Source organism: Panthera pardus, unplaced genomic scaffold (genome assembly GCF_024362965.1).
Source record: "Panthera pardus isolate Hobbes unplaced genomic scaffold, ASM2436296v1 HiC_scaffold_3, whole genome shotgun sequence".
Lineage (NCBI taxonomy): Eukaryota > Metazoa > Chordata > Mammalia > Carnivora > Felidae > Panthera > Panthera pardus.
This window is the reverse complement of record NW_026526876.1, coordinates 53,651,983-53,675,460: the sequence shown is the minus strand read 5'-3', so window position 1 is coordinate 53,675,460 and position 23,478 is coordinate 53,651,983. Positions and strand designations below refer to the sequence as shown.

At 45.2% G+C, this 23,478-nt stretch overlaps 1 protein-coding gene across 7 annotated transcripts in view; it reads right to left on the bottom strand.

The window, feature by feature from the left end:
* Nucleotides 1-1,431: 1,431 nt before the first annotated feature.
* Nucleotides 1,432-23,478, bottom strand: part of TRPV1 (transient receptor potential cation channel subfamily V member 1) — a 37,216-nt gene continuing 15,169 nt past the window's right edge. For 4 of the 7 annotated variants that reach the window (XM_019429523.2, XM_019429525.2, XM_019429524.2 and 1 more), the window contains 12 exons: nucleotides 23,324-23,464; nucleotides 22,878-23,176; nucleotides 22,119-22,298; nucleotides 19,975-20,133; nucleotides 18,432-18,527; nucleotides 16,661-16,731; nucleotides 12,376-12,541; nucleotides 11,879-11,945; nucleotides 9,116-9,438; nucleotides 7,565-7,692; nucleotides 6,909-7,024; nucleotides 1,432-2,375 (listed from right to left, as the gene is read on the bottom strand). In XM_019429523.2, coding sequence (XP_019285068.1) covers nucleotides 2,203-2,375; nucleotides 6,909-7,024; nucleotides 7,565-7,692; nucleotides 9,116-9,438; nucleotides 11,879-11,945; nucleotides 12,376-12,541; nucleotides 16,661-16,731; nucleotides 18,432-18,527; nucleotides 19,975-20,133; nucleotides 22,119-22,298; nucleotides 22,878-23,176; nucleotides 23,324-23,464 — 1,919 coding nt within the window. In that variant the 3' untranslated portion in view covers nucleotides 1,432-2,202. The remainder of the gene's footprint in view (nucleotides 2,376-6,908; nucleotides 7,025-7,564; nucleotides 7,693-9,115; nucleotides 9,439-11,878; nucleotides 11,946-12,375; nucleotides 12,542-16,660; nucleotides 16,732-18,431; nucleotides 18,528-19,974; nucleotides 20,134-22,118; nucleotides 22,299-22,877; nucleotides 23,177-23,323; nucleotides 23,465-23,478) is intronic. The other 3 variants (XM_019429528.2, XM_019429527.2, XM_019429529.2) reach the window with 3 other exon arrangements.

Sequence of the window (23,478 nt, the reverse complement as noted above, 5' to 3'; positions counted from 1 at the left end):
CACAGTGGAGCCAGGAGTCCTGCCTTCTTCTGCCAAGCCTGGAGCCCCGCAGAACCCAGTATTGCGCACTCAGCCTTGGACACCACATGGGTGACTTTTAGCACTCAGTCACTGCAGCACCGGGGCCTGGGAAACTGGAAGGACCAATAAACTGCCCTCCGCAATCCAGCTCCTCATTCCTCATAGCAGCCATGAGCCATGCTGTGCCCACCCTTTATCAGTGACTTCAGCTCCTTCTGTGACAGTGCGTGAAACAAGCAGAGCCTAAAAAAAAGAAAACAGTGACCAAAGGAACCTCCCAGATGCGCTGTGTGTGCGGAACAAAACACAAAGGGGAAATGCAGCCCGTGGCCCGGATGGGATGGGGCAGCAAGAGGGAAAAGGGCAGCCATTAGATATTCCTGCCCTAATCTCGCTCCCCAGAGGTCTGAATTTTAGGCAGCCCCTGGACATTTGCCCTACGTGGGGCCCCATCTCACCAGACTGGGGTCAGCGTCTGTCTGCCCTGAACTGTAAAACGACCACAAAGGACATACTGGGCAGGAATCAAGCACAACCTCACCTCCTCCCTACACCCCCCAAGCCCTGCAGACATCAGGCTCTGGTGGCAGGCACACAAGCTCTCCCCTGAAGAAAGAAGTGGAAGAGAAAGGGTGAGTGCACACAGGGATGGGCCAAGGCCTTGACCTGGTCTAGGAAATACACCATTTGGTATAGTGAAGAAGGAGGAAGGACTGAGAGCCAGGCAGAGCTCCATCAACTGCCTCAGGCCTGAACAGATCCACCCTGACAGTGGTCAGGAGAAGCCCTGTCTGCATCCTAGCAGGCCACAGATATCTCTAGGCTAGGAGAGCTCAGCAGCCTCCCCATTGGGGATTCTGGCTTGTGGCTCATCCTGCCTCCAGGTGATGGAGGGAGGGACACAGGGACAGAGAGAAATAAGGAGACAGTGACCACTACAAAGGGGAAAGAATGGGCTAGTTGCATGTGTCCTTCTTTAAACAACGCAGGTTTACACAAAAGGTTATGATCATTCATTTTACAAAAGGACACCCACAAGCTTCCTTCTAGCTCTGAGTAAGTCTGAAAGTTGCAAATATCTGACATCTACATGACACCTTCAGAGAAAGGCTTACAGATAAAGCGAGGGGTCTCAGGCCCACAAGAGGAAGCACGTCTCCCTTCCCCAGGGATGGACTGGCATGCCCCAGCACCTTCTCAGCCAGGTTGCCTGGCACCGCAGGCAAGTTCCAGGCTTTGGAGTCACACTGCCTGGGGTCAGACCCAGGCAATGCTCTTTGTTGACTGTGTAACCTTACTAACTGTCCCAGCCTCGGTAGTATGCACACACACACACACACACACACACACAGACCACAGAGCCAACTCGCTATGCTAGCCCAGTGACTGGCACAAAGTTCACAGTTGATATGATATTTACCTATTTATTTATTTACTTGCTTACTTACTTATGTATTTGATGGACAACAGGATGGATGGAGGTGGAGATACATACCACTGCAGGGGAGCAGGACGATGGTCACAACAAATAGAAGATCATTAAAAAACTCTTGCCACATGCTTTTGAGACAGGGTTCCATACTTTCATCTGAACAGCAATAGAGCTAAAATTTTTGGAACTGTGATGGATCACACAGAAGGAGGAAGTCACTCTGGAAAAACCTGATTCCACCAGAGCTGGGAATAGGGCCAGCCTCCCCCACCTTCTCTGAGGAATAAACGACATCACCCCCAGACCACTTTGTTCAAGGAAGGTATTAAACCCAATACTGAGAACAGCTTCGGCATTTTACATTGAAGGACATGTTCTAAGAGGTGTTTTCCTGGGCCTCATTCACTTTTAGTCCTAGTGATAGAAAATAAAATAAAATAGGGGCATCACATACGTCCACATAAAGATACATCATTCATGATACTTAACAAAGTCTGTAAAAAAAAAAAAAAAAGAGAGAGACAGAGAGCGAGCAAAATCCTTTCCTTTTAGGAGACTCACTTGGGGACAGTGAGGGTTGGATGGCTATCTCTTCCCAGGCATCCAACAATGCTTCACACAGCTTGTCCAGGGCAGGCGAGGAAAGTGCCGAGGCAGGCACAGACCAGGCCAGGCTGCTGAGAGTGCCGTATGGCAGCAGTGGCATATCCTGAGGCCCAATAGTGTTAAGAGAACCCTGTAGGGGTCACTCATTTCTCCCCTAAAGCAGCAGGATCCTTGACGACCTCAGCATCTTCTGGCTTGAGGGAACCTGCAAAGTGCCTCAGATGAACCTCCTCCGGCTGGCCAGGGTGCCTTTCTCTTGTACTTGTGTCTCTTAAGAGGGGAACCAGGGCAAAATTCTTCCAGTTTCTTCCTGAAACTGAAGGGTAAAACATCATTACTGCCTTGGATGCTGCAAGCAGCAATAAACACTTATTTGTTGGCCTTACCAATCTCCAGATGAAAGGAGACCCAGACATTTCGGTGCTTCCTGAGACACATGGATACATGCCATTGCCTCTTTCCTTACCCGCTTAAGGAGCCTCATCTTCTCTGGCACTTCCTAAATTCTCTTCCTTCAGGTTAACCTGACTTGCAGGGGCCTCATGAGAGCCCATTGCTTGCCTTTCCCAGCTTCCACTTCCCCCCTGCCCACATGGGAGGGAGACCAGGTCTCCACAGAGCAACACTGGGACCTGCCCCATGGTGGCTCCACATCACATCAGCTATAGGGTGATGGACACCAGCCAAAGAATCAGGATTTGGGGACCGGGCCCCACCAGGGCACAGCAAATTGGGAATAGTGCCCAGGAAACCATGATGATACCAGGCCTTAAATGGGGCTCTCATATATGGGCAGGAAGCTCCCGAAGGGGGTCCAGTTGTTTCCCCCATAGCCATCTCCAGGTTCCCAGCCACCTAGGCAAAATGACAGTGAAGAGGGAAAGCTGTACATGTTCTCCTCCCACTGCCAGAGCCCTGGTCAGCCAAGGCCTCTGGTTGGCCACCCTGGGTCTAATCTCTCTGGAAAATCAGCCTAAATTTATACCTCCCACTCTTAGGTCACAATTCAGGCTCCTTTGCTAATGTCAAAGGTGTCAGGAATATGGGAGGCTGGTCCATCATGACCACTCCAGCTGAAGTCTCCAGGTCTCAGTATTTACCCCAGGCCTGCAGGCTGACACTGGCCTGCCCCCAAACACAATCTAATACCAAGCATCAACTCCTGAAGGATGATCCCTTGGGGAACGCAGGCATAGAAGCTGGGTTCATGGGGATACAGGCCAGGTCTCATTGAGACACAATCTTCTGGTTGGCCTCACAGACTGCTTGGCCCAGCTCCAGCTCAAAGGCTCTCAAAGGAGGCAGGGGCTCCCAGTGCCCACTTCCCACAGTCCTAATGCCAAGACTCCCACACATGCCCTCCCTAGTGCCCTCCTTAGTGCTCAGCTACTAACCACTTTTCTTCCCTGGCCTTTCTCTTATACATTCCTTTACCCCTTCCCAATCACAACACACTTTGTGGGTGGGAGAGTTCCTTGTTATCTGAATTATATGACTATTCATTACTAAAGTGTCCATGTTACAAGGTTGTACAGGAAAGCAAAATCCTCAGGAAATATTCACTAATTAATTATAAATGTAAAATCAGGGAACCTCTAACCATCTCTGGCCCCAACCCCAAGTAACATGAATGAATAAGTGTGTCCCTGCCACTTAGCCAATATAATATCTCAGTGAATGTGTAATGTTAGAAGCAGCCAACAATGTCATGCAAACACAATGTAAATCAACTGCAAAGTGAAACACCAAGTCTCTTAAAGATGTGGGGTTTCACAAAATCAATAGGAGTGATGTCGGACACCTGCTCAAATTACAGACAAAGCCATCTTTGAAAAGTTAGACCAGGTAACAATTGAAGAGATAATCAATAAGTATTATGGCATGACACAGGAAGTGCTTCCAGTGAAATTCGTGGGAAAATTACGGGATTGCAGGAGGCTCTTGGGAAAACTGATTACGCCCTTAAGTAGTTTTCCAAAGTAAGCCTCTTGTTAAAATAGATTTCTACTTCCAGCTCTGATGGAGTGTCTAGTACTAGGCTAGCCACTCTGCTGTAAACAACCATAAAACAGGATAAAATACTTGCAATAAATGTTTCCAGACATAGGACACAGACTGGAAACTGTGATTGCTGAGAGAAGTGAAACTGACAAAGTGAGCCCCATGATTGCGCTGATACTTTGCTTAGGGACAATTTCTCTGACCATGGTGCAGCACACAGGAGTCCAAACAGAGTATGGCAGTGCCTCTGAGCTAAGGAAGAAGAGATCAGGGTTTGGAGCAGCCAAAGCAGCTAGAATCTGTGGGACAGGGTGCAGGAGAAGAGGAAGAAGGGAGCTGTAGGGGTGGAGGTCCAGAAGTCTCTGGGATGGGTTGCTGGATCATACCTGCACAGTGTGAGACCACATAAGGCTCACTAGGCAGTGGTCACTATGGGGCTGAAAGTGGGACAGAAACACTAGAAGCTGAGCAGTACTGAGTGGAGAGACCACCACATTAACACTTTTTTTTTTTCCTACTATGAGGATCAAGCTAAAATACCAGAAATACCCTATTTACTCTACATGCCTTAGAGTAAGGTCTACTCAAGACCCACCCACCCTAACAAAGTCTAAAACTAAGCCCTGACAAGATCCTCAGGGGAAACAGTTGGGAGGTTGAGTCCCACAAGTTTTATGGGATTGGCAAATAACTTGGCATTTCACATATCTACCATAATAAAGTTTAAAATTAAGTGTATACAAGTTCAGGGTGATTCATCATCAATAATTGAACTGCCAATTAAAACAAAAATTCGGGGCACCTGTATGGCTCAGTCGGTCGAGCGTCCAACTTCGGCCTAGGTCATGATCTCACGGTTTGTGAGTTCGAGCCCCACATCGGGCTCTGTGCTGACAGCTCAGAGCCTGGAGCCTGCTTCAGATTCTGTGTCTCCCTCTCTCTCTGCCCCTCCCCCACTCATGTCTCTCTCTCTCTCTCTCTCTCTCTCTCTCTCTCTCTCTTTCTCTGTCAAAAATAAACATTAAAAAAAATTGTTAAAAAAAAATTCAACCCAGAGTCTCTACAACATATTATCCATAATTCCCAGTATACAATTAAAAGTCACTAGACATGCAAAGAAACAAGGAAATGTGACTCACAGTAAGGGGGAAGAAAAAGCAGTCAATAGAAACTGACTCCAAGATGGCCCAGATGTTGGATTTAGCAGGCAGATAACTTAAATCAGCTATTATGAGTATGTTCAAAAAAAAAAAAAACAAAGGAAAATATGGTCTTGATGAGAGGACACTAGAGAATCTCAGAAAAGAAATGAAAACTACAAAAAAAAAAATAACCAAATAGAAATTTAAAAACCAATAGCACAATACTTGAAATGTAATAGTCACTGGATGAGCTTAATAGCGGTTTGGAGATGGCTGAGTATAGTATCAGTAAACTTGAAGAAAGATCAATAAAACTTATCAAATTTGAGAAACAGAAAAAATTAAGGAAACATGACCAAAATCTCAGAAACCTATGGGGTAATGTCAAGTAATCAAAAATACATGCAACTGGGGTCCCCAAAAAAGAAGACAGGGAGAGTGAAGCAAAATATATATGGTTTCCCAATTTGATGAAACACTGACATACAGATTGAAGAATCTCAGGCAAACACCAAACAGGATAAAACCAAAGGAAACCAAACCTGAGCACGTCTTAGTCAAACTGCTGAAAACCAAAGATGAAGAGAATATTTTGAAAACAGCCAGAGAAAAAAAGGCATATTACATATAGTAATGCAAATAATGAGCTACTTTCCATCAGAAACAATGGAGATCAGTGGAGAAAAATAGTGTTGGAAAAAACTTTTTTAAAAAAAGAGGAAAAATATCTGTTAACCCAGAATTCTTTATTCAATGAAGATAGTCTTCAAACATGAGAATGAAATGGACATTTTGACTACTTCACATCCATTAAGTGGCGAGGACAACCAATACACCACCACAAAAACCCAGAAAATAGCAAGTGTTGGTGAGGATGTGGAACCCTCATGTATTGCTGGTGGGAATGTACAATAATGCAGCTGCTATAGAACATAGTTTGGCATTCCTTAAAAAGCTAAACACAGAATTACCATATGACCCAGCAGTTTAATTCCAAAAGAATTGAAGGCAGGGAGTCAAACAGAATCTTGGACACCAATGTTCACAGCATTATTCACAATAGCCAAAAATGTGGAAACGATCCTAATGTCAATCAACAGATGAGTGGATAAATAAAACATGGTATATACATACAATGGAATATTACTGAGACAGAAAGTAGAATAGAGACAGAGGGAAAAATAGGAGTAATTGTTCAATAGGTAAAGAGTTTCTGTTTGAAATAATGAAAAGGTTTTGGAAATAGTGGTGAAGTCTGCACAAATTGTGGATGTAATTAACACCAATGAATTGAACACTTAAAAATGGTAACTTTTGTGTTACGTATATTTTACCGCAATTTTCTAAAATCTAAAAACAAAGAGTTAGTGCAAAATTGTAGTTATAACTCAAAATGTGTTCAATAAAAACTAGGTTTGCTTCATTCTTTTTTTTTTAAAATGTTTATTTACTTTTGAGAGAGAGAGAGAGAGAGAGAGAGAGACAGTGTGAACAGGAGAGGGTGACAGAGAGAGAGGAGGGAGACACAGAATCTGAAGTGGGCTCCAGGCTCTGAGCTCAAACTCACAAACAGTGAGATCAGACCTGAGCCGAAGGGGCTCAGGTTGCGGGGCGAAGAAGGCCTCCAAGGAACAAGGAACCCCAAGGCTTCACCTGCCCATCATCAGGCCACCTCTGTGCTACAGCACCCTTCCCTCACACCTCACCTCTGCCTGAGCGCAGAGAGAAGCTCAGGGTGCGCTTGATGCCCTCACAGTTGCCCGGGTCTTCATTGATGATGCCCACATTGGTGTTCCAGGTGGTCCAGTTGACCTCATCCACCCTGCAGGGCAAGGAGACAAGGGAGTTGGGAGCTGATGGCCTAAAAGCCATGCCTATCTTCCCGGTTGAGGGCTTGGTGCCACAGGCCAATCCCAAGAAGCCCATAGAGCAGGATAGGGAGACATAGCCGGTAAGGGGAAGGCTGCAAAGGGCCTGCGTTTTGGACACCACCCCCAAAGCTGTATTCTCTGACCATATCATGGGGCCCAAGGACTTTAAATATTGGATTCCTGGTTCTGACTCTGATCATTGGATGACCCCTTTTGGACACCTCATTTTCCAGTAGGTCTCCTATGCTCACAGCTCAGCCTTGGGATAGCCCTTTACCTAACTACAGATGGCCTTGGGAGAGTCCCCTATGCACATGACTGGTCCCAAGAGGCCCTGAGGAAGGCTTCTGTATCCACAGCTGGCTGCAGTGAGTCCCCTATGCCCACAAAGCCCTAGAATGGCCTCTGTGCCCATAGCTGGCTCTGGGTGGATCCCTGATATCTAGCTAAGCCCTTGAGCTCCCTAAGTTTGATTCCTGCCTGAACATTACCTGAAACACCACCTGTAGTCATCCTTGCCATCAGGTGTGTACCCCACTTGCAACAGCTTGCCTGAGCGGAAGGCCTTCCTCATACACTTAAGGAAGCTCTTCTCCGTGTCCAGGATGGTGATGGCTCTCTGTGGGAAGACACAAAGGGCTGAAGGGCAGAGGCTTGTCCAGGGGCTAGCTTCCAAGACCAACCTCTCCAGAGTTTCTCCCAGCCCCAGTGCCCCCAAGCTGGACCTCTAGTGCCTTCCATACCAGGCTTGTTTCCATAGCCCAACAGGTGCACACTCCAAGCTCAGCGCATCCGGCCCGGACCTGCTCAGGCACTGAGGTGCCTGCCAGGTTGGGGTTAGGGCAGGGCCTCCCATGAGTGATGTAGAGTGTCTCACCCCAGACTTCCCTACTCACAGAGGGGCAGATAGTGTAGTAAAGAACAGGGCCTCAAGATGAGACAGCTTGACTTGAATCCTAACTGCTACTTACTACAGACAGTCCCCAACTTATGATGGTTCAACTTAATGATCTTCAACTTTATGATGGTGCAAAAGCAGTGTGCATTCAGTAGAAGCCATACTTGGAGTTTTGAGCGTGCATCTTTTCCCAGGCTAGCAATAAATGATACAATCCTCTCTTGTGATGCTGGGAGTTCCCGGTCAGCAATGGGATCACAGGGGCTAACAACCAGTACACTTACAATCACTCTGTACCCATACAACCATTCTGTTTCTCACTTTTATTATAGTAGTCAACAAATTTCATGAGATAGCCAACACTTTATTATAAAATAGGTTTTGTGTTAGATGATTTTGCCCGACGGTAGGCTAATGTTAAGTGTTCTAAGCACATTTAAGGTAGGCTGGGCTAAGCTGTGACGTTCAGTAGGTTAGGTGTAATAAATGCATTTTCAAATTACAGTGGGTTTATTGGGACGTAATTCCACTATAAGTTGAGGAAGATCGTAGTTACCTTGGACACAGATGCCTAAGTGCTCAATGCCTCAGTGCCTTTATACAAAAATGGAGATAGTAATTGTAGCCACTTGACAGCATTGCTGTGAGGATTAACTGAGAGCATATAAAACACTTAGAACAGTACCTGGTATAGAGTCAATGCTACTTAATAATTAGAACGATGCTTTTATTATTAGGTGGGAAGGCAGATTAAGAACCAGGTGGCTCAAAAACGTAGCTGTCAGGATCAACCCCATTTTAGCTGCTCCCCCCCAAGTCTGGTGTCTGGGGCCCACCCTAGACCAAGCTCTTGTGAGGTGGGCATCCCATGGGGCTGAGCCTTCCGTTTCCTTCTCCTGGGCACTGCCCAGTCACAGTAAACACAGTGTCTGTGAATACCAGCTGGTGATGCGTAGCAGGGAAACCCTGAAGGAGGGGCCAGAAAGGAGTCAACTGGGAGAGATGCTTCTGCTTGATCCCCCAGGCCTGGCTGGGCTCTCTGCCCTTCCTCAAACCCTGCAGGGGCTCATACACCCCCGCTGTGTTAAGCAGCGACAGAACAGCCAGTGCCCTCCTGCTGTGCACACCCCACCCACCAACCCACCTGTAGCTTCCAGATGTTTTTGCTCTCCTGCGCGATCTTGTTGACGGTCTCACCCATGAGGGCGATGAGCATGTTGAGCAGGAGGATATAGGTGAGAATCACGTAGGCCAGCAGCAAGATGATGAAGACAGCCTTGAAGTCATAGTTCTCGGTGAACTCCAGGTCGCCCATACCAATGGTGAACTTGAAGAGCTCCAGACACGTGGAGTAGAGGCTGTTGTAGGAGCTGTCGGGTGGCCGACAGCCAGGCCCTCGCCACCTGTGCAATGTGGACTCAGCCGGCACAGAATTATTCTTCCCATCCTCAATCAGTGTCACCACCGCTACAGGGCAGGGGCAGGGACAGGTGCAACTGGATGGAAGCCAAGACAGACCCCCCCCAACAGACACGCCCCATCTCCCAGGATGTGTCTGCAGTAAGAATGCTGCTCGCCATATGGCACTTTTGTGTGAATTAAAAAAGAAAAAAAAACCCTCTTCTTCAGAACTATCAGCAAACCGTCATAGTACAGTTGACCATTGAACAACATAGGTTTGAACCGCAAGAGTCCACTTATACACAGGTTTTTTTCTGATAAATTCAGCATAGTTGTAAATGTATTTTCTGTATGATTTCCTTGATAACATTTTCTTTTCTCTAGCTTACTTTATTATAAGAATACAGTATATAATACATATACAAGATATGTGGTAAGGCTTCTGGTCAACAGTAGGCTATTAGTAGTTAAGTTTTGGGGAAGTCAAAAGTTATTTGCAGATTTTTGACTATGCAGGGAATTGGTGCCCCTAGCTCCCATTTTGTTCAGGGGTCAACTGTATACTGTTTTGTTACAGTAAGAACTTTATCATCATCTGCTAGGGGAAAAAAAATGTTTTAAAAAATATGCAAATGTACATATACAATGTGAATCTAGCTGCCTTTGTACAGTGCACAACCTGTCTAACTTTACGTATCAGTCCTGGATCCACACCCAGCTTCTCAGTCACCCTTGTCTTCCTGTCCCCCTTAGAAGGTGCCCCAAAGCCAGCACATTCCAGAATGATGGAGACTAAGCAGCTCAGAGCAGAATGGTCTCTTGCTGCATTCTACACTTTTCTTTGCAAAATGTAGTCTGGAGCCTGAGAGCTTCTGTAGTTGTTGTGCCCATGGTTACTGCACATCCAGTATCCATTAACCCATTTGGCCAAATCCCTTCCTGTGGGTACTGATAGACCAGGACCTTCACACAGGGTGCCAGAGCTCACACGCATCCCTATCAATCAAAGCTCCTAGTAAAAGCTGTCCATAACTCCAAGACAGAGATTCCAAAACAGGCTGTGGGGAGGGGGAAGGAGAGGGTATACATGTGAACCATGTAATTGCAGAACTCAGACGAGGATCAAAGCAGAGCCAGGTGCCCAGAAATTCTGTGGATGTGTCAGAAGGGCACAGGAGCCAGCTTGAAGAGGCTCCCAAAGATGATTTCTCAGACAATCTCAGCATCAAGATGGTGACAGTAAGATTATAACCCATTTAACAAAGTGAGATTCCACGAAAAATGAAACAAAAACAGAAAAGAATCTGTGAGGCCACACTGACATAAATAATAAATGAGTGTAAGAGAATGGAAAGCTCTTCCCTATAATAGAATGCCAGTGAATAAATGTAGAAGGAATGACAGGGTTAGAAAATCATCATTTGACAACCATTAGGATTAAGTGATTCAGGTGAGAATCATCAGTGGATGCTAAAATTACCGGTTGAAAGTGTGATGAGAAACAGGATATTTACCTAGTCTCAAAACATCTCCTCACAAATTACTTATCACACCCATCAAAACCAAGTAATTAAAGTTAACACCACCAGACAAGGGCTAAACAAACGTTACGGAAGCCCTGATACAATGCACTGAGGAAGACACACATTACTTCCTCCATAGTCTGACCAAAAATGCACACCTGGATCTAATTTTGAGGAAACATCAGACAAACCCAAATTGAGAGACATTGTAAAAACTAGCCTTTACTCATTAAAAATGCTGAGGTCAAAAAAACAAGGAAAGATTGAGGAAGCACTCCAGATTAAAGGAAACTAAAGAGGCATGACAACTGAATATAATGCATGATCTGGGATTTTTATTTCTACAAAAGACATTATTAGGACAATTGGTGAAATCTGAATAAGGCTGGTAGATTAGTTAATAGTACTGTATTGATGTTTATTTCCTTATTCTGATCATTATACATTGTTTATGTAAGAAAATATCCTTGTTTTTAGGAAATGCAGGCTTTATCCAGTGGTAAAGGGTTGATCATGTCTGTAGCTTACTCTTTTTTTTTAAGTGTGGTGTGTGTGTGTAGAAGGGAAAGTGATTTTAAAATGTGATAAAATTTGGGGATTGTGGGTAATATGTACAGAAAAGTTATTTGTACTATTCTTGCAATTTTTCTGAAAATCTGAAATAATATCAAAATAAAAACTTAAAAAAACTAAAAAAACCCTAAATAAATAAATAAATAAAATAAAAATAAAATGAAAACTAAGCCAAAATGCAGCTATACTGTAGGCAAGCAGCACTTCATACCTCTAAAATTGTTTACAATATTTTATGAATCACATTTCCAGGTTCTCCTGCTCATTTCTGTGCGTTCTTTATCCATCCACTCTGTCACCTGCAGATACACACCCCAGTGGGCCTCTCCCCACCCAGCCCCTGCAGAGACCTCAGGAAGCTGAGGGTAGCCGGAGCTCTGCCCGCCACCAGCCCTGACCAAGCCCATTACCTGTGGAAAACCCGAACAAGAAAACAAGGTAGACAAACATGAAGCGACACAGGTCTCTCAGGATCATCTGCAGGAGAGAGCAGGCTTGTCAGAACCAAGTCCAGTCCCCAGGCCGGCCAAGGGAAATGTCACGACTATGTCAGCCTGGGATTAATCTTGAGCCTAAGTAGAACTGGAGAACATGCAGAAGGGTCTGGTTTGGTGGTTTTCAGCTCCAGTGTCATAAGGAAGTCATCCACAGCTTCTCCCACCATGGCCTTTGTTCTGGTGGGAGAGCAGGGCCTGGTATGTAGGGGGTCAAGTTTCAGGGGAGCCCCCAAACCCAGGTCAAGACCAGATGGCCTGAATCTTGAGGAATTATCTGGGAAAGTGGGTGCTGAACTAAACCAGCACCTCTCCAGACATTACAGAGGATGGACAGAGTTTGTAGACCATGTCCCACATACCCATGAGGTAAACAGGTACTACGGATAACCTGCTTGGATGCTGGCACCCACCTTCTCAATCATAACAGCATAGATGCCCATCTGCTGGAAGCCGCGGGTGTAGTAGAGCATGTTGGTCCAGCCTATGGCCAGGGAGAACACCATGGAGGCCACGTACTCCTTGTGGTGGCAGAAGTACAGCACCACGGTCCCCAGCATGAACAGTGACTGCACAAAGCTGAGGGTGGAGGGATAGGAAGCTCTGTCTAAGAGCACCCAGGAGGCCTGGCACCCCCTCAGAAGCACAGACAACAGGCTGTTGCGGGAGCTAGGGTTGACTGTCCTGTCTCCTTTAGCCCGTGATTCTCAGTAGGAGTAATAGCATCCCCAAGGGGGAAAAAGTTGGTTATGGGAGTACAAAATCTTACTCTCTTTTTGTAGAAAGCACAAATAGAAATACATTGCATGGACAACTCTACAGTATATTTGTGGTATTAGATTTCATGGGAGGGGCAATTAGGAAAAAATGTCTAAAAAGGCAATAATGAAAAAAGTCTGGGAAACATTGCTTTAGCAGTGAGGAGGTACAGGCCATGCTCTCCTGAAAAATCACAGGTGGAGTCTGCTGGCCATACCATCAAACTCAGGAGGAGAGCCAGGAAAGATGTTCCTCAGCAACTTGGTCTGGTGGGGGCTGCCCAAGTAGGATCCATGGATAAGGTGTAGTAAATCTGATGATCCTATGACAGAGTCTGCCCAGTGGTCCTTTCTTTACATATTCACCCCAGGTCTCCTTGTTCATCATAGCCTCCTCTCGAAAGTACCCCCAGTTACATTTATACTGTCGACCACGCTGACAACCTCACTTCCCATTTCTGTGAAAGAACCAAGCAAAAAAACACCACTGTGATGATGTGAGTCTACTGAAAACTGATGTCAATAAACTGGCTCATCAATTGGAATTCTGCTGCGAAGGAAAACTATTCCTCTGTATTTTCAGAACCTTGGCGAAAATAAGAACTGACACCAGTTGAAATAGGTAAAGAGTTACCTTGGGTGGCAAATGGAGCCCCCACATATGCATTTGGGAAGCAGCAGACAAACAGAAACTGACTTAGCAGACCCAAATCCAAATCTGTACTGGGGAAAGCTGAGAATCGGCTCTTTTAACCAAGGAGCCTCAAAAGGGTTAGAGACCTCCAGAAAGGAGATGAAGAGACCTAAAATAAGGAAGAGTGGAGGTTTTGTCTCTGAAGAAGACAAAGGAGAGGATCTTTGGACCCACTTTCATCAAACAACAGTGAAAGCATTGGTATTTTACCAAAAGCAGATTATGTGATTTTTATATAATACAGATTACAGAAAGCCCTCTTCTCCACTCAGTTCTCAGAAAGCTAGCAGCCAGACTTCTTTCCTCCAGGCAGAAGACTGAAAAGATGCAATCGACTAACTTTGGATGTTTGCCAATAAATAGCTTAACCTAGACTAGTTTATAGTGAAGCTCAAAATTGATAAGCCCCATTCATACATTAAGAGCTCCCAGCAAGCTTTTCAGTCCTCCACTCTTACTCATGAGCAGATATAAAAAATTTCCAGAAAACAAAAAATTCCCAGGTATCTTCTAATATGAAAGATAGAGCAAAACAAGAAAATGGGAAACAACAACTTAGAGAAAATAAAGCCTATGCAAAAAGAAGAAAATTTATTTTATTTTAAAATTTTATTTCAATAGTCTTAGAGAGATAAAAGAAGATATTGCATCAATGAAACAAGAATAGAGTGCTATAGATAAGGAACACACAGAAATTAAAATGTGGTATCAAAAGTAATAAACTCAATAGAAGGGGTAGAAATTAAAGTTGATTTGAACTTCCCAGAAAGAATAGCCAAAGATAAAGAGAACACAAGTGAGAAGATATAAGAACTGGTTCAGGACTAAGTCAGGAGGTTCAATATACATATCATAAGAAATAATTCAAGAAAATATCCCCAAAATAAAGGACATAAATTTCCAGATTGAAAGAGCCCACCAAGTGCCCAGAACATTGGATAAAAACAAATCCAATCAAGACATATCATTAAGTTTCAGAACACTAGAAACAAACAGAAGATACCACAGATTTACAAAGAGAAAAACCAAACCAGGTATTAAGAGGATCCAGAATCAGAATAGTTTTGGACTTGTCATCTATAATACTGGAAGCAGGGAAACAATGGAGAAATATCTTCAATTTTTAAAAAATTTTTTATACCCAATCAAGATATCAATAAAATGTGAAGGTATAGTAGAAATATTCTCAGGCATGCCAGATTTCAAATAAATTTTACTCCCCCCTTCCCTACTATGTGCCTTTTTTCTTTAGCTGAGGATGTTTTTCCCTCAAAAAGGGAGTGAATCAGTAAAAAGGAAGACTTGGGGTTCAGAAAATAAGAGATCCAAATCAGGAGAGAAGTGAAAGGGACCTCTAAGGTGCTAGTGAAGGGATGACACCTCGGGTGCACATGTGGGAGAATGAGACTCAAGAACCAGACACAATAAAAGTTGTCATCACTGTGCCCTTCACCAGGAGACAATCCTTTTCACCAAATGACAATACTGAAGGAGGATAAAGGAGGAAAACCAAGAAAGAGACAGGAAGTCTAGCCCAGAATGAAAGCAGTGAGCATCCCAAAGATGGCAACAAAGAGGAGTCCCAGGATGATGGCTAAGCAGCAGGCCCAGAGAGCAACCAGCCCAGTAAGAAAGAGAGGACAGCACTCTAGGAGGAGATCTCTCAAGGAAAAAACTAGGAGCAGGGATTCCAATCATATAATTTATGTGATTGACTTTGAGAAAAATTTTACTGAGAGGCTTTGAGATGTGTGGGACAAGTTAACAACAGGTACAAAGAAAACTAAACAAGTAACAACAAGATAATTACAAATTTTAGGAGAAACAAACAAAAAAAGAAGTACAGTATATTATGAAGCTCAACTGTGAATACTACTTGTAGAGACATAACATAAATTACTCAATACCAACTAAAACAAAAATTACTTCAAACTATATTGGGAGGCTAGAGGAGCAGAAGCAGAGAGGAAGGAAGTAAAAGGATGCTAAATCCTCATCCACCAGGTGAGAAAACATCAGAAGAAAGAGCTGCAAGAATGAAAAGTGATTGTCCCTGGGAAGGAGAATTACAAGATGGGAAGGTTTAAGATGAGGAATTCATATACTGGCTGTAAGCGTTTTAGTTCTCTTCAATGTTTACCCATGGGCATGAGTAGCTTTGAAAAAGTAAAATAAAATCTATTTCTAACCTGCCTGCAGTAAGTCCTCCTAGGAATAGAATCAAGTTTATTGGCACAATGCTATGTAGGAGAACATTGTTTCTCTTAGTAAAGCAAACCAGCATTGCACTAACCCTATAGACCCAGCCCTTTGGAGTTAAAGTGCAAGTATCTGAAGATTATGGTAAACACATGGGACAAGCTAGCTACAATAGGATAAGAAATCAACTCCTTTCATTTGCCAGGAATAGAGAGGCCTCAGGAATGAAGGAAATTTGGGGATCAGAGTTAAGTCCTTAGTATAAATCCCAGGAGAACCCATCCCCATCTGAAAGCCCCCTTTGTGTATCCTGGGTCCTCCAAGGAAATTTCGTAAGGTTCCAGCTTATTTTGTGAAGGAAGGAGGGTCCTGGTGACATCCATGTTGTTCTATAACTATGGTTTTTGCTTATCTGTCTCCCCCTAAAGCAATGATTCTCAGTCTTGGGTGACTTTGTGCCTCCCCAAGTCGGGGACATTTGGCAATATCTAGATACATTTTTGGTCATCAAGAATGGGGGACAGAGAGAGTGCTATTGGCAGCTAGCAGGTAGAGGCCCGGGATGCTGCTAAACATTCTACAATGCATAGGACAGCCCCCATAGCAAAGAATCACCCAGTCCAAAATGTCCATGGTACCAAGGTTGAGAAACACTACCCCAAGGATCGGAAACTCCTTGAAGACAGGAGTCATATCTATTTCATCTCAGTATTCCAATGCCAACTCAGTAACTACCAGATGGTTGGACAAACGCATGAAAAAAAGTGACCAAGGGTATTCAGACTGTAACTCAGACTATAAGCCACATGAGCCCATGTATGTCATTTCCTAGCACCTGGTGCGTATATGACACAGAGTAGAGATTCAGTATTCATCCACACATGTATTGAGGGCCTTCTGTCATTCATTCAACACATTTGTGAGGTCCTACTATGTTCCAGGCTTAGCATAGGTGAGAGGATGGGTGAGAACTGATGGCTATAACTTTAGGACTGGGCCAAAAGATACCATCTGCTATCAAGTCATAAGAGTCAAAGCAACACTTACAAAAGCATCTCACTGTAGCTGTCCACAAACAAGGTCTTCAGAGACGGCCGCCTCTGCAGGAAATATTGAATCTGCAAACAAACAGACAGAGTAAGAAGCCAGGAAAGGTGAAATGGTGAGTGTACTTGCAATGCTCCTAAATGGCCGACGATGGAACAAATGCATCAAAGCAGAGGTTCTGAAAAGGGTAGAACATCGAGGGTCAGGTTCACAGGGTAACATTATGTGACTCAGTCAGGAGAGACTGTTAAAAATAGAGAGTGGAATTACGACTCTAGGTAGAAATAAAGACAGGAAGGAAAAGCACCAAAATATTATTAATTGCTGTGTTTGAATGATGAGATTGAGCAATTTCTTTTCTTCTTTCTAATTTGTGCATTTTCCCCTAGTTTTCTTCAAGAACTATGCATTATAGTAAAAATTCTTTAAGCAGCCTCCACTGCACTAAGTCACCAGATTAGCCAGTGCTGTCTACTCCCTGAAAACATTCTGACTGATGCCCACAGTGAGGGCTGGTGGCTAGGAGACCCTCTCCAGGATACCCACACACTTTGCTCCCTCCCACAGTTAATCCTTGTCATCAAGACTGCACTTGTTACTGTGGCTTTGTATCTTATTATAATATAAAATATGAGTACAAAAATAAAAAGACAGTTGTTTCTGTGAAGACAGCATCCAATGATTTGGAAAGATTCCTTAAAGGTAAGTCACTAAAAAAAAAAAAAAAAATCAGGTGTAGCTTAGATCAAAAAGATTAAGGGAGGGGCGCCTGGGTGGCTCAGTTGGTTGAGCATCCAACTGCAGCTCAGGTCATGATCTCACAGTTCATGGGTTCAAGCCCTGCATCGGGCTCTGTGCTGACAGGAGACTGCTTTGAATTCTGTGTCTCCCCTGTTCTCTGTCCCTCCCCTGCTCACATTCTGTCTCTCTATCTCTCTCTCTCAGAAAATAAAACATTAAAAAAAAATTTTAATAAAAAAAATGTTAAGGGGGAAAATCACCATAATCTCCAATTACTTGTATATGTAACAGTGGTTCCAATTTCAAAGAAAAGAGACTGTTCATATATTAGAAAAACAGCCAAGGAATGTACATGTATGAGTTTTCAGGCAAAATAAAATGATTCCAGTATATGTGTAGATTTCTTTCATTGTTTTGAGCTTTAACAGATGGTTTTAATTAAATAACCACCAGTCATGATCCTGTCACTTAAGAGACTTCCACTCTACTTCATAATTAAACATTACAGTTGACCCTTGAACAACATAGCTTTGAGCTGTGAGGGTCCACTTATATGCAGTTTTTTATATAAATACAGTACAGTACTGTAAATGTATTTTCTCTTCCTTATGATTTTCTTATTTTCTCTTACTTTATGGTAAGAATATAGTGTGCAATACATGTATCATACAAAATATGTGTTAATTGACTGTTTATGTTATCAGTAAGGCTTCCAATCAACAGTAGGCTACTGGTAGTTAAATTTGGGGGCAGTCAAATGTTATAAGCAGACTTTCAATTGTGTGAGAAGTTGGTGCTCCTAACCCCTGCAGTGTTCAAGGGTCAACTGTATGTCCGGTGGAAAGTCCTGACTATCTGTCTTCGAACACTTCGAACTGTCCTGAGTCTGCGGAAACCCACTGGGCACGAATGCCTCATCTTCACCTGGGCATCTCTCCCCTGAAGTCAAGAATGAGTGAGCAATGAGTGAGTCTCTTGGCTTTTTGTTTTGGTGATAATGGAAACTCACAGTGTGGGAAGGAATGCTTACCCCTCGGAAAAAAAAGTAGACTCCTCCTGATACAGAAAGAATCTCGCCAGTGACTCGGAAATAGTCCCCAACAGTGTGTTTCAGCTTATAGGGAGGCTGCAAGGTGCAGAGAAGTTAGTGACTCAATTCACTCATTCATTCACTCAACAAGCATTTACCAAGCCCTGTGATTAAGAGCCCACCCCTGGGGGCATGTGGGTGGCTCAGTTGGTTAAGTGTCCGGCTTTGGCTCAGGTCATGACATCACGGTTCATGAGTTCAAGCCCCACATCCAGCTCTCTGCTGTCAGCAGAGTCTGCTTCAGATCCTCTGTCTCCTTCTCTCTCTGCCCCTCCCCCACTCACACACTCACTTTATGTCAAAAATAAATAAACATTAAAAAAAAAAAAAAAGAGCTGGGCTGCCCAAGAGGCCCAGCCTCCATCAGGAGAGAGGCATCATTAAAGACAGTGCATTATTGGGGACACCTGCAAGGAGGCCCTTCTGTGGGAGCTGATTCCCAAAGTGGCATCTTTTAGGTGCCAAGCAGAGCATCCTTACAGTGCTGTGCTCCTTCCCAGATACTGTCCAGCCAGGAGCACCTATGGGAGGAGGTAGATGGCATAGGTGGAGACACTCATAGACGCTAATGCCATATGCTTCCTGCTGCTCCCACAGCCCATGGTGAACCCCTGGTGTCCCATGACTGTTGGGGTTTCCCCTGGATGGTGGGAGGTGAGATGTTCCACACACGTGTGTGTCATCCTTGTGTCTCAGATACATTCCTGGGGTGGGTTTCCTTTCTGCTTGCCATTGATGTTTGATAAACACTGCCTCACTAGCTTGTCTTATTAGCACATTTCTCTTTTCTCATAAAATGAAATGGTTAAATGGCCTTACTAGGTGGATAGAAGTCAGGTTTCACCTAACTAGGAAGTGGGGTTTTAAATCACATTTATAAGCAAGGCACCCTGGAAACAAAGGCAGCAAATTAAGTGCTTGCGTATTGAATGGAAAGGATTCAGTTTAGTAACTCAAAGGAGTCCATGGCTCTTGGTAGAGGAAGAAGTCTGGTCTCAAGCCGATTTGATGGATGGCCCAGGGCCTAGCACAGAAGAAATGCTCAAAAGTAGATGTCCAGGGAACAAACAATGAGCGAGTGAATGAACAAAAGTGGGCAGGCCAGTGGGATGGCAATAGGCTCAGGGCTCACGCCAACTCATGACCCTACAGACAGCCAACCGAGGGAAGAGCTGCTTCTAGAGCCCTAGTTCCTGCATCTTTTCTAACCCGTTGCCCCTCCTCAGCCATCAGGGACCTCATAGACCACACACTCAGCCTCACAGAACCAGGAGACCACAGGAAGGACTGAGAAGGGGGAGGGAGTGTTGCCAGGACAGCCTGAGACATGGAGGGTTGTGTACAGGGACATGAGGAGCTCCGGCTGATCCTTCCATGTCTCCAGTGAGCTGGGAAGGAGTCCAGGGCCTGGCCTGGGCCTGGGTCTCGGGGGTCTTCTAGAAATGCCCATCCCTCTCCCCAGTCCCCAAGCCTCAGGCCGCACCAAGCCATCCACAGGCCTGTAGTAGGCTGCTGTGGTGAAGATGATCATATACAAGCAGTAGACGAAGAAGTTGAAGTAGAAGATGCGCTTGACAAATCTGTCCCACTTGTCCTGCAGGAGTCGGTTCAGCGGTTCCACCAAAAGCATGTCGTGGCGATTCTAAGGGGAGCAGAGAGAGGTGAGGCTCACTCCCCAGCCAGGAATGACAAAGTCTCATATCCAAGAGATCTCTGTTGAAGTTCCAGTATATTCCTAAGATGGACAAGCCAAAATCATCCTCTTTTGCAGGTCATCGACCCAACCCCCAGCCCAAGCTCTCGCTCCCCCAGTAAGGTCCCGGTTCAATGTTTTCTTCAGTGCCTTTGGGATGGGAAGCTCCTCGCTGCCTCGAGCAGCCTGGGGAGAAATGCTAACTGTCAGGAAGATCAATTCTCTGGAGTAAAGTTGGTCTTACTTCTCTGCTTTCCACCAGTTGTCCCAGTTCTGCACTCAGGGACCCCAGTATTGCATTTCTGCCTGAGAGAGCCTTCCAAGACATGAAAATGGCAGCGTGGCCCCAGAGCCCTCTCCTCTCTAGGCCAAACACCTCAGCCTTTTTGAAGCTGTTTCCTACATGAGCCAGCTCTCTGGGGACACTCCATTCGGGATTCTGAATCCAATGCCCTGATCCAGCATGGCAGCCCAGGTGAAGGCTGGCGGGGCACAGCAAAACAGTCTAGACCTCTCTCCCCCACTAGACTTTGCCCCTGTAAACACAGCCTCTGCCCTCTAAGATACTGTGGTAGCCTCCTCACCAGCACAAACTCCAGTCTAGCCCCTGGGGCTGCCTCGGGGGCAGGTATACCTTAGAAAGAACAGACAGGGAAAGTAGCCTTTCAAAGCAGTGGGGGTAGGACAGGCTTTTCATTTAGTGGCCCTGGGACCCTCATGTGGAAACAAAATAATTAAGTAAGATGCCTACCTCACCCCTACACAAAAATAAATTCTAGACAAATTAAAGAGACAAACGTAAAATACCTACAAAGGAGCTAAACAAAAATATTGAAGGATATTGTATAACCTTATAGTGGAAAAGGACTTACAAAGCAAGATAAAAGTCACAGAAGTTATAAAAGAAAAAGACTAATTTGGCTCTCAAACTAAAAACCTTTCATAAGCAAACGATGCATTGACTGAAGTTACAAGAGGCAGACGAAGAAAATAAAATATTTGCAATATATGCAATAGAGAAAGGATGGATTCACTCCATACTAAGAGAACCTAGAAACAAAGAGGAATGGGGCAAACAGTTCAGCAGAAGAGATGGCCAAGGACAATGAATAGGAAATCTACCAAGGAAATATGAATGGCCAGGTAAATATATGAGAAAATTATTCACCTCATATTAGCCAAGAAAATGAGAATTAAGACATCAATAAGATAGCATTTCAGGCCCCAAGAACTTAAACCAGTTTTTGAGAAAAGACTGATAATACCCAGGGTGGCAAGGGCATGGGCAGATTTTCCCACTGGTGGGGGCAAATGCACTGATGGAGTCTGTGGAGGACAACTTGGATGTAGCTATTAAAATACTAAAACATACATACTTTTTGATTTAGCAATTCCATTTCCAGGCATCCTAGAAACATTCTCAAACCCATGCTAAGTGGCCCGCAGTACTGTAAGAGCGGAAAACTGGATATAACTCAAATGTCCTCCAATGGGCATTTTCCCCAGCCCTCCTACAGAACACTGCGGGGTTTTTTTTTAATGAAGCAGATCCATACCTACTCTGATATAAAATTATCTACAAGATACACCAGTAAGTAAAAAAACTGGTTGTTTTACATTTTGCATAGTTTGATCCCATTTATATAAACAAAATAAAGCTACATGTTTTTATATGGTATAAAAAGAAGGTTGTTTTTGTCTGTGTATATCTGAAATATTTACGCTTTTATGGGAATATCATTGTACACTGTATGATGAAGGAAAACATTCAGTGGGAACAAATGGGGAGATGAAGCTTCTGGGCCTAGACCCCACGCAGCAGGTTTTCAGTGATGAGAAGACAGGCAGAGCTGGATCGAGGGGCTGGAGTGGAGGCTGGGGGTGCAGTGAGACAAGAAGCCCACCCTGGCTGAGTCCCACCCCGGCCCACTCACAGGGGTGTCACTGCTGCTGTAGGCGATCACTTCTAGCACCGAGTTCTTCTCGCAAGTGTCGACGCAGGACAGGTCGTAGAGTGAGGAGTGCACAGGCCCGTAGGCCCACTCGGTGAACTTCCTGGACAGGTGCCTGCACTCAGGCTCCTGGATCTCCCTCTGAAGAATATAGGCCAAGACCTGCCATGGGGATATGAGAGCCTGTTAGAGACCATCCTGGAGCCCCAACCACAAGATGTGTCTCTACCAGGCTACCAACTCTGCCTCAGGAATAAGTCTGCTTCCCAGCTCAGTTGGAGACTCTACCCAAGCCCTAGGAGAGTCCTCACCTCTATGAGGCAGCCTCCCGACCACCATCAAGATCAACCCACCCATTGCCTCAGACCCCAAATGCGGCCACATCAGACCCATTGCCTGATCACACCTGGCTGATCACACTTGATCACATCAATTTCACCCTTGACTCAACATACTCCTATCCCCAGGCCCTAGCAGCCCCCATCCCCCCTACTCTGTGTCTGGCTAGTGCTGCTCACACGTAGAAATGAGAAACAGTCAGGTGTGATGCTGGCTTCTGCCCAGCATCTCACAATTCCTCTGGCTTCCTCTAACAGCCCCCTGCCCTACCCCTACAGGCTAGTGTCACAGTAGCAGGGCTCTGCGTGATGGTGATGCCAGGCATGCAGCAAGGCAGACCGTCCCTCCAACACCACCATCTAAAGTCACACTCCCTGCCCAGGCCCGAAGCCTCCCCCCTACCCCAATCTTCCCACTCCTGGCAGCCAGAGCCAGTGGCGTCAGCCCCTTCTTGTTGGTGAGCTCCTCCAGCTTCAGTGTAGGGTGGAGCTTGGCCCCCAGGATCAGAATCTCGTTGTACATGCTCGTCACAAACTTAGTGTTGTCGGCTGTGTTGTCGGCCACCTCCACCAGCGCATGCAGCACTGTGTTGCCCACCGAGTCCCGGGCACTGATGTCTGCTGGCTGCCAAGAGTTCTGCAGCAGGAACTTCACGATGCCCAGCTGGTTGGTACATGCAGCCAAGGAGAGGGGCAGCTCACCTGTGGCCAACACAGGCATATGATGGGCCTCAGGAATAGATTGGCTTGGTCCCTGGACCACCCGGCCTCCAAATCCCTCTCTCTCCACCCGATACCTCCCCTTGGCAATTGTCAAAAATCCAAGGGTCTACCCCATGGTCTCCCTACCAAAGTAGAAGCCGGGCCGCCCTTTGGTTTTCTTAAAGAAGTCCCCGTTGGCTGCAGCCTGGACGTCTGCCCCGTTCTCCACTAGGAGGGTCACTAGTGCCATGTTCCGCCTCTCAATGGCAATGTGCAGGGCCGTCTGGCCTGTGGAGGGTGTG